The sequence below is a fragment of the Apus apus genome, chromosome 1 (genome assembly GCF_020740795.1).
Source record: "Apus apus isolate bApuApu2 chromosome 1, bApuApu2.pri.cur, whole genome shotgun sequence".
NCBI classification, from domain to species: Eukaryota; Metazoa; Chordata; class Aves; order Apodiformes; family Apodidae; genus Apus; species Apus apus.
In genome coordinates this window covers 123795502-123807594 of record NC_067282.1, presented here as the reverse complement: position 1 = coordinate 123807594, position 12093 = coordinate 123795502, and the positions used below count along the sequence as shown (strand labels likewise).

Sequence of the window (12093 nt, the reverse complement as noted above, 5' to 3'; positions counted from 1 at the left end):
CAAGCTCCCCAGGGAAGTGGTCACAGCACCAAGCCTGCCTGAGTTCAAGAAGCATTTGGATGATGCTCTCAGGCACAGGGTGTGATTCTAGGGGTGCCCTACACAGGGACAGGAGTTGGACTCCATGGTCCTGATGGTCTCTCCCAACTCAGCATATTCTGTGATTTTATGATTAAGAAGTAGGAAAGAGCAACCTGTTTCCAACCTTAGGGAAAGCTTGGCCTGTGGAGAGACTTGTATCCCAGCTGAAATGCCATTCCCATCTCTTATCATACCACTGAGGAGGCCAGTCACACCTGACAAACCTCTTTAATGACAGATCAGAACGGTGCCAGCATCCTTGTTGCAGTGAAAAGAAAGCATGCATGCACAGATAGGTCTGCACGTGCAAGGGGTGTAAGGAAACCAAGTTTGCATTGTCCCCATACATACACTAGATCAGCTCTCATTCCTGGTGATTCCCAGAGCAGTAGTATTTTATGAAAGCACAAGGGTTAATGGATTAAAACTGGAAGAGGGGGGATTTAGATTAGACATTAGGAGGAAATTCTTCACTATGAGGGTGGTGAGACCCTGGCACAGGTTGCCCAGGGAAGTAGTGGAAGCCCCATTCCTGGCAGTGTTCAAGGCCAGGCTGGATGGGGCTCTGAGCAACCTGGTTTAGGGGGAGGTGTCCCTGCCCATGCAGGAGTGGTTGGATCTAGATGATCTTTAAGGTCCCTTCCAACCCAAACCATTCTATGATTGTATGATAGGATTCTACGAGTCTGAAGAATTCACCCACAGCAGTGAAAGCAGTGCACCCGGGCCAACCACAGTGCAGTCTCCTGCTATGGTCCAGGCAGAGCACCCCAGAAATAAGGAAATGCAGGTCCCACAGAGGAAGTGTGCAGCCTCTGCTCCAGCTGCCTCCCATCCAAACTGTAGAATAAGCCACTGCTTCACTCGTGTCCCACCTCACCATCCCTGTTGGGCCCACGTGGCTCCAGGCTGTTGTAGGATGGCAGCATGGTCACTACAGCCTCAACGGTGAAGCGGTGTGGAGCACTGAGACCTGGCACCTCGTCTTGGAAAGCAGTGTTCTCCTGACAGTTTGGAGGGGGTCCTGGTGGGGAGAGCTGCTGCCGAGAGCGGAACCAGCGTAAGGCCAAGATAAGGGTGATGGCAATGAAATCCAGAATCAGCTCTGCTAGCTCCATCACAGACAGGACAGAGGATCCAAACCAGAGACTCCACTGGTTCCCAAGCTGGGACAGCAGAGTCACTACCTGCAGGAGATGGAGAAAGGGTAGTGAGGACAGCCCTGGTTCCAGCCTTTTGTCTCCCTGCCTCCTCCCCACCAGCAGTGCCCCCAATGGTGCTAGGGGGTTCCTCCCACCCTGGCACAGGAGGAGACTGGATAGTCAGCAATGCTGCTGGAATTAGTGTCTGCCAATACAGAGGGACATCACAGGGGAATGGGCAGCTAGTGAGGACAGGGCAGTACAGTGTGTACCGTGAAGGCTGGAGACTCCCCATTGGTCTTGTAGTTCCACTCCTCAAAAAAGATATTCACCTTGGCAACTCCGTTCCTGTCAATGGAAGGCTGGGGGTCAGTAACCTCAAACCTGCAACCCCTGCATTTACTCACCAAGCTTAATTGTCTTCTCTGTCCACTTCTGCCCCCTGTCCTCCTCCCACATACAACTACACAGAGGCTTTTCCTCATCTTCACAGTTCCCTCATTCTGCACTAAATGCAATCTCTGGTACTTCCAGTGCACTTTTCAGACTATGCTGTGAAACCCAATGTCTGTGGCATCCTGTGTTGGCTAAGTACAAGCTCCCGAGCTCGTGTGGCTCTCCTTCCCACTCTTTCACTAGCCTTTACTGTGACTCCAGACCACGTGGCAGCAACCTGGGGCTTACTATTTTCATAGTAGCAGCTGATCCTCTTAAGACTCATCTTCACTTGGATTCCCAGTTCTTGTTGAAGTCCCAGTTTACCTCTAGTCTGACTCAAATCCACTGGCGTTGTCCACAGATCCCATGCCTAATCTCTGAAACACCCTCGCCCTGGAAGTGTTCAAGACCAGGCTGGATGGGGCTCTGAGCAACCTGGTCTAGTGGGAGGTGTCCCTGCCCATGCAGGGGGGTTGGAACTAGATGATCTTCAAGGTCCCTTCCAACCCAAACCATTCTATGATTCTTCCCATAAGTGATTTAATCTGAACTATGACCCCCAGACAGACACACTCCACTGGGATAGAGTTTGATTCAGATGCAACCTCTGTTTAGGGGCTCTCACCTCTTGGATGTGATATTGTATTTGTTCTGTTGCGAAAGCATGTAGAAAACCCAATCCTGAAATGAAAGTGCAATGAATTGTATCACATGACCACAGTCACCTCCTGTAGCCTTCGTACCAGTCTAGGAAGGACTAAATGGGAGTTCAGAGTAGTGCTGGGAGCCAGGAAACCCTCTCCTTACCTCTGAGACAGCAGAAGGCCAGCGGGAGTAACCAGCTGACAGCTGGTATTCTGTCATCCTGGAAGACAAGAGACCACATTAGCTGTAGAAGCTGTAGAATCCACAAGGCCAGCCTCTCAGTCCCCAAGCACACTGTGAAGCTCCCTCATGCTGAAGTTCTGCCCACTTCCCACTGAGCTTCCGCACAGTTTTCAGGAGCTCACCCCTGAGCCAACACTGATTTCTTCCTGATGGAAGAAATATAGTTTTGGGTTACAGCTCAGCTATTGACTCAAGCTTTTGCCCTGTTCAGCAAATGCTTTCCAACATCTCTAGGAATAAAGAGTTCCCAGTCTATCTGACTGATGATCAAACTTACTTGCAAGGTTTCCGACACTTGTGGAAACAGCCCAGCACGTCAGCTTTGAATTCAGCCAGGAGTTTGTAGTAGCAGTAGCCTGAGCAGGGGAAAAAGTAACTCCAGGTAAGTGCACAGTATCTGTATACAAAAGGTGATATACAACAGCGAGGGGAATCTAGAACAAGTTTCCCTCCACAAGCTTAGAGGGTCTGACATCCAAGGCAAGAGTGTCTTTTGGATGTCCCAAACCAGACAGTTCATTGAAGACAATGAGGAGATGTATTGGAATATGAGGTGGACCAAACAGGTTCAGGTGGGCAGGCACTTTACTATTCCTCCTGTTCACTTACCCCAGGCCATGTGCTTTGTGTAGTCACAGTATTCTGCTCCATCAGGTAAAGGATAGAAATAATAGGCACAGCCACAGCGCTCTACCATGTTGAGCTGAAAGCAGGAACGGATGCAGACCTGAAGGCACAGGAGGTGGAAAAAGTTGAACAAAGAAACCAAACCTACTGCAGCCTGTATTGCATCATACTGTTCACACTGCTCATGGACAGGTCTGGATGTTAGGGGACTGGAGCATTTCAGGAAAGAAGGGAAACCAGCTGGCACAGGACCAGTGATGAGTTACCTGTTCCGTGTAGCGGGACGAGTACAGATTTTGCACTGGCACGTCACTGCCATCCTCTGTGCAGTCGCTGTAACTGCCCCCAAGACGCACAGTCATCTCCTAGAATATCAAGTTACACGAAGGAATTGGCACTTCACAGTCTTCCTTCTACATTTCCATCTTCCAGTGGGGACAAGCCACCCACTGCTTGTCCATCAGTATCTGCTCTCTGTGCTTTCCTCTGGTTGCCAGGTCCCTCTGCTTCCTTCATTGTTCCCTGATAAATTGCAGTCAAATGCTTCTTGTCTAGTCCAATAAGCTCCTCTTCCTCCTCTTTGTTCTCTCCATGCAATTAATCCTCTTCCTTAAACACACACTGAGCCCATGGCAACCCATCTGTATCTATCTACTAAGTTAATCCTCCCCCATGGAAGCTCATATCCCCACATCCACAGCTCTTAACCCTGCTGCTTCCTCACCTTTCTCATGCTGATGGAGGTCTCAATACCTGGCCGCACATTGAAACCCCCATCATCCATGAAAGCTGGCTCATTCTGATCATGGACCATGACCCTGGCTCCTGTCACCGTGGACAACAGAGGGATGAAATCATTCTGTTCGGTGCGCACCACCAGAGAGAGACCTGGGGGAATGGCAAAGAACAACGGACATCACGGCTGGCCCTTCTGAGGGAAAGGAGAGAGAGCAGAGTGGTTAGGAGTCCATTCGAGATAAAGGAAGAGAAACATCAACCAGGGCGGCATCAAAGCTGGGCAGCAACGGAGGGTGGCTGGAGAGAGGCCAGAGGCAAAGCTAGAAGTTCCAGGAGAGGACAGAGAAAAATAAATTTCTTCATTACTGGGAGTGGAGAGAGACTTCATGGAGAGACTCTTGAGTTGGATGGAAGAAAAGCCTGAAGATTGGGCCTAGAGAGGCTTCCAGTTTAGAAACACGAACTGGTCACTTGCTGGAAAAAGGAAAGTGGGGAAGGAGGTCAAGATCAAGCTCTCAGGGGCACAGCACTGGACCTCAGCTGGGGACTTCAGGAAGGGCCAGCACAGGTCCAGAGGGAGCCACAAACATAAGGATCAAGGCACTACTGGGAGACAGAGGCAGTGGGGCAGCAGCAAGGGGCAGCCATGTCCGTGAGGCAGCCACGTCCACATGGGTGCAAAACAGCTTGGGCGAGACAGAGCAGGGCTGCAATCTGCCAGGACAAGTGAAAGCACCACAGGATGCCTGTCACTCCTCCTGGGAAAAGACAGCTGAGCTGTTCTTACTCACCAAAGAGTGCCTCTCACCCACCGTTATTGATGCCAGGCAGCGAGGAGGTCCACAGGCTGCTGCTGTTGTCATTAAAGGTATAGCAGTTGCCATACAAGGGATGGTGAAAGTGGGTGTAATTCCTGAGAGGGGAACAGAAACATTCACACGGGGTGAGAAGGGCTGCCGAGACCAAGGGGGAGGGCTTTCTGAAAGGAACGACTCTGTTTTGCACCTGCAGGGAGAGGGGCTTACAGCAGATGGGCAGTATTTGTTATGTAAACTCAAGACAGGAAAAAGCAATTAAAATGTGCCGTAAAAAATGTCCTGGAGCTGGGTGGGGTTTTTACACCAGTTTTTTCATACTGCCAAATGGGCTTTAGTACCAACAATTACTGTATTAACTTCCTGACAAACTCTTTAGTTCTTCCTGCCCCTTTTCCTTCCTTGCTGATGGGATCATTTCACTACCTCTTTGGGGCTTTTGACCATAATGGCAGGAAAAAAGTGGGATATTGTTTTTGCTTTCTTTTTGTAATGGCTCTCTCTTCCTCCTCCTGTATGTGGGCTGATAGGTACCACTTCACCACTGCAGAGAGCAGAATAAAGAGACTTCTACACTGTACACCTGAGTTTCTACCAGTAGAACTATTTCATTTGTGTGAAACCCAGTGAAAGGAGAAACCATCCTCAGAGGTCTGTAGTTCCAGGTCACAGCAAGTGGGACCCTGGTGAGCACAACCCACAGGAAAGACTCATGAGACATCATCTGAGACAAGGGGAACTGAACGAGGAACAATCCCACCTGGGGAAAGAGGTTCTCTAATGTGGGTTTCTTGAATTTGCCTGCAACCCAGGCACAGCCTCAGTGAGATGTTGCCACCACTTACGCCTTGTCACACGTTGCTTCATTGAAGCGGCAAGCGTAGATGAAATTCTCAAAGTCAGACTCATCCAGGGCTTTTGCATCTGGCATCTGTGCCAGAATATTGATGTAGTGAAAGCTGTACCATTCCCGCACGGCATCCACCCCTGAAGAGTACGCCTGATGGAAACAGTCCTTGTTGTTTTCACTGCACTGTTAAGAGGAGAAGATCAGCCACGTCAGGGAAGTCTTGTCTTGGCTGTGGCTTAGCTGTGCTCCCTCAGCATGGGCAGGAGATGAACCCGAGGGAGAGGACGAGCTCTACAGGCCTCCTGTGCTCAAACCAAAAGGCAATCAGCAGGATGAGGAAAAGCAAACCCAGGGCAGGTCCTCAGTGGAAGGGAAGCACAAGGTGAATGAGTATAGCTGAGTAAAACCCAGGAGCGAGTTGTGCTCTGAGCGAGGTGATCTGCTGCACATAAATTCTATGTGGTATAAAACCAGAAGCTTTAAATTGTTGTGTGGGGAGCCCTTCCTTCAGGGTGTGTCCAGAAAAAAAGTATTTGATCCCGTGGGATCTCTGGTTAACTGGCAAGCCATTAGCCTCAGTCCTTCACTGCCTTTTAAAATGCAAACACATACCCTTGGGCGAAGAAGCTGATACCTAGGAGCAACCAGGACCACATTTCACTTGGCCTACAGCCATCCCATCATAGAATCACAGAATGCTTTGGGTTAGAAAGGACCTTAAAGGTCATCTAGTTCCAACCCCCCTGCACGGGCAGGGACACCTCCCACTACACCAGGTTGCTCAGAGCCCCATCCAACCTGGCCTTGAACACTTCCAGGGATAGGGCTTCCACAGCTTCCCTGAGAAACCTGTGCCAGTGTCTCACCCCCCTCACAGGAAATAATCTCTTCCTAATGTCTAACCTAAACCTTTTCCAGTTTTAATCCATTTCCCCTTGTCCTCTAGCTACAAGCCCTTGTAAAAAGCCCCTCCCCAGCTTTCCTGCAGGCCCCCTTCAGGCACTGGAAGGCTGCTGTGAGGTCTTTCTGGAGCCTTCTCTTCTCCAGGCTGAACAACCCCAGCTCTTTCAGCCTGTCTTCATAGCAGAGCTGGTCCAGCCCTCTGATCATCTTTATGGCCCTACTCTGGACTCACTCCAGGAGCAACGTAACCTTTATTACATTCTCCTTTGCTATTATTAGGCAACACTGGAGTTCATGTTAATAAAAGGGTCTCCAAAGGCAACTGCAAGGCTGATGCAGGCTTCAGGTTTCCCTGCCCTACCTAGGAAAAGAGGGGCACTGAGATTCCCAAGTCTCCTGGGGCCTGCATGGACAGGGGTAGTATGTGGGGAGCAGGACTGCACTGAGCAAAGGATTTAGCTCTACCTTTATCTGTCATGAGCAAAAGCCAGTGCAAATTAATCAGACTTGTTATGCAGCGAAAGGCAAGGCCAAGGGTCTAATGAGACAGAAGTAGCCGGGCAGAGACTGGAGTGGGTAGGACACAGGGTATGTAAAGATCTCACCAGAACAAAGCCAATTTTCCAGTCATTCTTGTCCACTGATGGACTATTCTCTGGCATGTTGACTAAGTTATCCCGCTTCTGCCTTCGCAGTGGATGGCGCTGGACCTGGTGGAGCAGGCTCCTTGAGCTGCGCTTCCGCGCGGACAGCGTGGACCAGTCGCTTCGTGCCAGAGACATGTTGTAGTCATAAAGGTCTAGCAGTGTCTGGTGGGTGATCTGGTCCAGCTCATCCAGCTTCTTCCGGATGGCGCTGTATCTATGCAGGGGAGAAAGCTTAGGGCTGGAGGCACATAAACAGCACTGAATAAGACATGTGGCAACGTTTGCTGGGGTGATCCAGGACAAATCCAGCCCCTTGCTTGCGGCTACCTTCCTTGTAGGAGAGAAGTATCATGGAATCAAGGAATTGTCAAGGGACCTCTAGAGATCACCCAGTCCAACTGCCCTGCTAAAGCAGGATCCCCTAGAGCACATTACCCAGGACTGCATCCAGGGGGGTCTTGAGTGTCTCCAGAGAAGGAGGCTCCACAACCCCCCTGGGCAGCCTGTTCCAGTGATTTGTCACCCTCACAGTAAAGAAGTTTTCCTCATATTTAACTGGAACTTTCTGTGTTCCAGCTTGTGCCCTTTGCCCCTTGGCCTGTCACTGGGAACTACTGAAAAGAGTCTGGCTCCATCCTCCTTGTACACACCCTCTAGATATTTAGAGGCATTCATAAGGTCTCCCCTCAGCCTTCTCTTCCCCAGGCTAAACAGTCCCAGCTCTCTCAGCCTTCCCTTATACAGGAGATGCTCCAGTCACCCAGTCATCTTTGCTGCCCTCCTCTGGACTCTCTCTAGCAGTTCCCTGTCTCTCTTGCACTGGGGAGCCCAGAACTGGATGCAGTATTCCACAGGTGGCCTCACCAGGGCAGAGTAGAGGGGGAAAATGACCTCCCTTTACCTGCTGGCCACACTTCCTCATGCACCCCAGGACTCCATTTGCCTTCTTGGCAGCAAGGGCACATTGCTGGCTTATGGATAATTTACTGTCTACCAGGACTCCCAGATCCTTCTCAGAACTGCTTTCCAGCAGGTCCCCCCCCAACCTATACTGGTGCATGGAGTTGCTCCTCCCCAGGTGCAGGACCCTACACTTGCCCTTGTTGAACCCCATGAGGTTCCTCTCTGCCCAGCTCTCCATCCTGCCCAGGTCACACTGGATGGCAGCACAGCCCTCTGGAGTGTCAGCCACCCCTCCCAGTTTGGTATCATCAGCAAACATGTTGAGGATACACTCTGTCCCCTCGTCCAGGTCTGCTTTTGTCCTGTGGGCGTTTACAGTGCAGCCTGCTAACTTACATCACCCAGAAATGCTGCCTAAACTAACATGCCTTAGTGTGAATGCCCTGCAGCAGCAAAGGCCTGTGAAAACTGTCCTTTACCCCGGCACTGCTACAGAAGGGGATGGTCAAGGACCATGAAGAGAACAAGAACACATGCTTTCAACCCTTCACCAACAAAAGTCAAAGCAGTCAACAGCTCTGGGAGTCTATTTCTTACCTGTATGGATTGAGGGTGCACAGCGTCACGGCTGGGAAAGTCAGCCTGTCAGAGTTGAGGTTGAGGTTGAGGTTGACAGGGTAGCTGAAATACTCCCTGTAGAGGATCCCAAACTGCCAGTACATTAAGCCAAAGGTGAGAAAGAAGAGAACGGACCAGAAGGCTGTCTTCATCTTATTCTTTTTGGAGCACACCAGCCGGATAGCTCCGTGGATGGTCGTGTTGCTGCAGAAGAACTGGAATAGCTCCTGGTAGGAACCGTAGAACTCGATGAGACCCTCCTGCTCCTCTTCTTTCTGTTGCTGCTCCTCTTCTTGCTTACATTGCCTTGTTTTCTCCCCTTCTGGCACCTTCCCTGTCTTCACAGACCCACCCTACAGCAGAAACTCATAATTAGGGGGTAACCCTGGAAAACCACGGCTCTGGGAAGCTGTGCCCGGTGCAACACCTGGCTCTGCATCACCACCCCCCTCAAACCTCGGTGCTTTCACGCCCCCCATCCCAGCCTTCTCCCCAAGCTCCCCACTCCTCCGCGCCAAGGCTCCCCGCACACAGGGTGCCGGGGGGGGGGGGGGTAGATGCTCCCGCACCGCCCAGCCCCGCCGTCCCTCCCGTTGCCCTCCCACACCTGCGCCCCCGACCCGGTCCCCCCCGTCCGGGCAGCGACACTGACGCGCGGCGCCGTCCCCATGGCGGGCGGCGGCTGCTGGGGCCGGGAGTGGGATCGGGATCGGGAGCGGGAGCGGTGCGCTATCCCCGAACGCTGCCGGCTTCTCCCGCAGCCTCCCTGGCCGGGTTGGGACCGGTTCCTTTCCAGTTCGAGCCAGCACCCCGCCCGCCTGCTGCCCTGCAAGCCTCTCCCCGCCCTCCCCTCCTTCCTTCTCCTGCCCCTTCCCCCCAGGTGCCGCTCCCGGGGAAGAAAAGCCTCTTTAAACTCTCAAGTGTCCGCGGCCGAGGCAGCGGGGACGGGCCGCGCCGGTGACCTTGCCGGCTACCGGCGGGGGTCAAGGTGCGGCCGCCCCCCCCGGTCCTCCCCAAGGGGAGCCCTGCCCCGGCCAGGTAGGGCTGCGGAACGGGCTGTCCCTCCTCCTCCCACCCCCCACGGAGGAGACGCGGAGTCCCAGCGAGCTGAGGCGATGCAGAAAGAAAGCTGGCAGCGCTTGTCCCAGCTGGAGGCAGCGCCAGCCGGCAGGGACCCCCCACGGCCCCCCACCTCACACCTCCATCAGCTCCCTGCCCTGCTCACGGGCCGGCCGCGAGGGTCCGTGTGCGGTTTTAATCGCCAAGTTTTGCTTTTCAAGGGCAAACCCGACGTAGATGGGGTGTTTTGGGTGAGGTTTGCTAGAGGGCTGGGGGCGGGAAAGGCTGGTGGCGCCCCCGCAATGCGCGTGGATGCAGAATCGCCTGGCCCCACCGGGAGTGGGAAGGGGCTTCACTGATTTCTGCCTGGGAAATCAAGGCCTCCCATCATGACCTGAAGCCTTGCAGCGTTTCCTCAGAGCACAGAAAGGAATACCCGCAGCCAAACGTGACCAGCAGTCCCTAACACCCCCCTGCCATTATAAGAGTGGAACCTCTTTCCCAATCTTTTCTCCAAATGGTTTTCTCCCAAACTAGCTTTGCCTGAGTTCTTCACTTCTTTCTTGCCTTCAGGAGTACCTCCTTTGCATCAGTCCTTGTTCAGAGTAACCTGCCACTGAATTTCAATCCTTATTGGAGTTAGCAGTGGTTTGGTTAGTGACTCAAAATACACAGCCACTTTTACCTCTTCTTATTGCAAAATACTACCCTGGAAAACGGCAAGGAGCACACTCTTCAGGCCAGCAGCTAATTGACAGTGTGCCAGGAACAGGCTTTTTACAAACCTACAGCCACAACTTAGAGCTCTTCCCTGGCTCTGTCCTGTGACAAAAAGCAATGAAAAGCAAAAAGGAAGTTTCTTCTGCACTTCTAAATTCAATTATATCTCTCGCAGTTTATTTTGAACTGTCATCAAAGATGGATTCACGCTTGAAGAGAGGAGAGATTTAGGTTAGACTTTAGGATGAAATTCTTCAGTGTGAGGGTGGTGAGACACTGGCACAGGTTGCCCAGGGAAGCTGTGGCTGCCCCATCCCTGGAATTGTTCAAGGCCAGGTTGGATGGGGCTCTGAGCAGCCTGGTCTAGTGGGAGGTGTCCCTGCTCATGCAGGGGGGTTGGAGCTAGATGATCTTTAAGGTCCCTTCCAACCCAAACCATTCTGTGATTCTATGAATCTATGAATCCTGCAAAAAGCAGGAAGGATGGGGGAATGAATTAGGAGTATCAAATGCCTCTTACCAAGCAGCTTCCCCAGAGGATTAGAAACGCTCTCTTGGGTTGAAGCCATGGGCCGTGCAGCTCTGGGGCAGTGCCACAGGAGATGTCAGCTCTTCTGACTTGAGCTGTTTGCTTGTTTTATGCACTGAGACAAGCCTGGAGAATCCTTGAAGATGCACATCAGCCCTGTAGCCTATGCCTTAAACTCTGTGACCATACTCATGTAATACAAGTTGGTTACAATTACATGGTTACAATTACTGGTGTGACCTATGGAGCTACAAATCCAGTCACTTCATAGACAGCATGTTTAGAACTTGTTTGATTTACATTATTGTAATTTTCTGGAATTACTCAGTTATACTAACAGACCATCCTCCAAAACCACCTTTCTCTTACTGGAATTGCACCTCTGTCTGACTGGAATAACAAAAAATATTTTGCCCCTGAAAATGCCTGGTTTATGCTCATGTAAGTTAACAGTGCCCACCAAGCAACTACAGCAGAATTTGCTACTGCTGGTAGTTAGGCCTTCTCTGATTTCCCCCGTATTTAAAGACACTTCAAGAAGTCTTCAACTGGTCTTTGCAAATGATTTCAGAAACGTAGTCCTTTCTGTTGGGTGCGAAACAAAGTTAGCTTACATTATTTCATTTCTTTTGACTTGAAGAGTAATTAAAATCTCAAACATCTGGATTGATTTGCTGTATCTGACTGACAGTCTAAAGCAATTTTCTCAGTGGTTTTTCATGGCTGACAATTTCTGTCACCATGTTGTTTGGGAGAACTTTTTGGCCTTTGCCAGTGTGGATAAGAATAGCAGATAATGAGGGTGTGGGTATATGTACTGTATGTTTTATTTTTACATATGTATAAATATGTACATTGTATATCTATATATCTCTATACGCACACCTAGATACATATTTGTCTTATTTTTCAGAAGACTTTTCAAATATGTTGCTTTTTTTTTTTTTTTTTTTTTTCTTCTTCTAAATGATATAAAAAAGTCACAGGCTCTTTCACTGTTTCCAGCTGCCGTGTCAGTGGTGATTGAAGCAATTTCCCTTTCTCTCTTTCTCATGCCAGGGTATGTTATCTGATGTGCTGGCACACCTCAGAGCATATATCACCCCTGAGGTGACTTCCAGTCATTGCAGTCATG

At 50.9% G+C, this 12093-nt stretch overlaps 1 protein-coding gene and 1 long non-coding RNA gene across 2 annotated transcripts in view; one reads left to right on the top strand and one right to left on the bottom strand.

The window, feature by feature from the left end:
- Nucleotides 1-293: 293 nt before the first annotated feature.
- On the bottom strand, nucleotides 294-9467 carry SCNN1A (sodium channel epithelial 1 subunit alpha). The gene is made up of 13 exons (XM_051610470.1): nucleotides 9303-9467; nucleotides 8630-9003; nucleotides 7088-7343; nucleotides 5575-5762; nucleotides 4727-4827; nucleotides 3901-4064; nucleotides 3443-3541; nucleotides 3159-3276; nucleotides 2827-2905; nucleotides 2469-2526; nucleotides 2287-2342; nucleotides 1496-1571; nucleotides 294-1268 (listed from the first exon to the last, which is right to left on the bottom strand). The coding sequence occupies exons 1-13, from the start codon at nucleotides 9318-9320 to the stop codon at nucleotides 942-944; spliced, it is 1914 nt and encodes a 637-aa protein (XP_051466430.1). The 5' UTR covers nucleotides 9321-9467; the 3' UTR covers nucleotides 294-941.
- LOC127380934 (uncharacterized) overlaps nucleotides 8792-12093 on the top strand; it is a 34190-nt gene continuing 30888 nt past the window's right edge. Inside the window, exon 1 of the long non-coding RNA XR_007888610.1 lies at nucleotides 8792-8880. This is a non-coding gene — a long non-coding RNA (uncharacterized LOC127380934). The remainder of the gene's footprint in view (nucleotides 8881-12093) is intronic.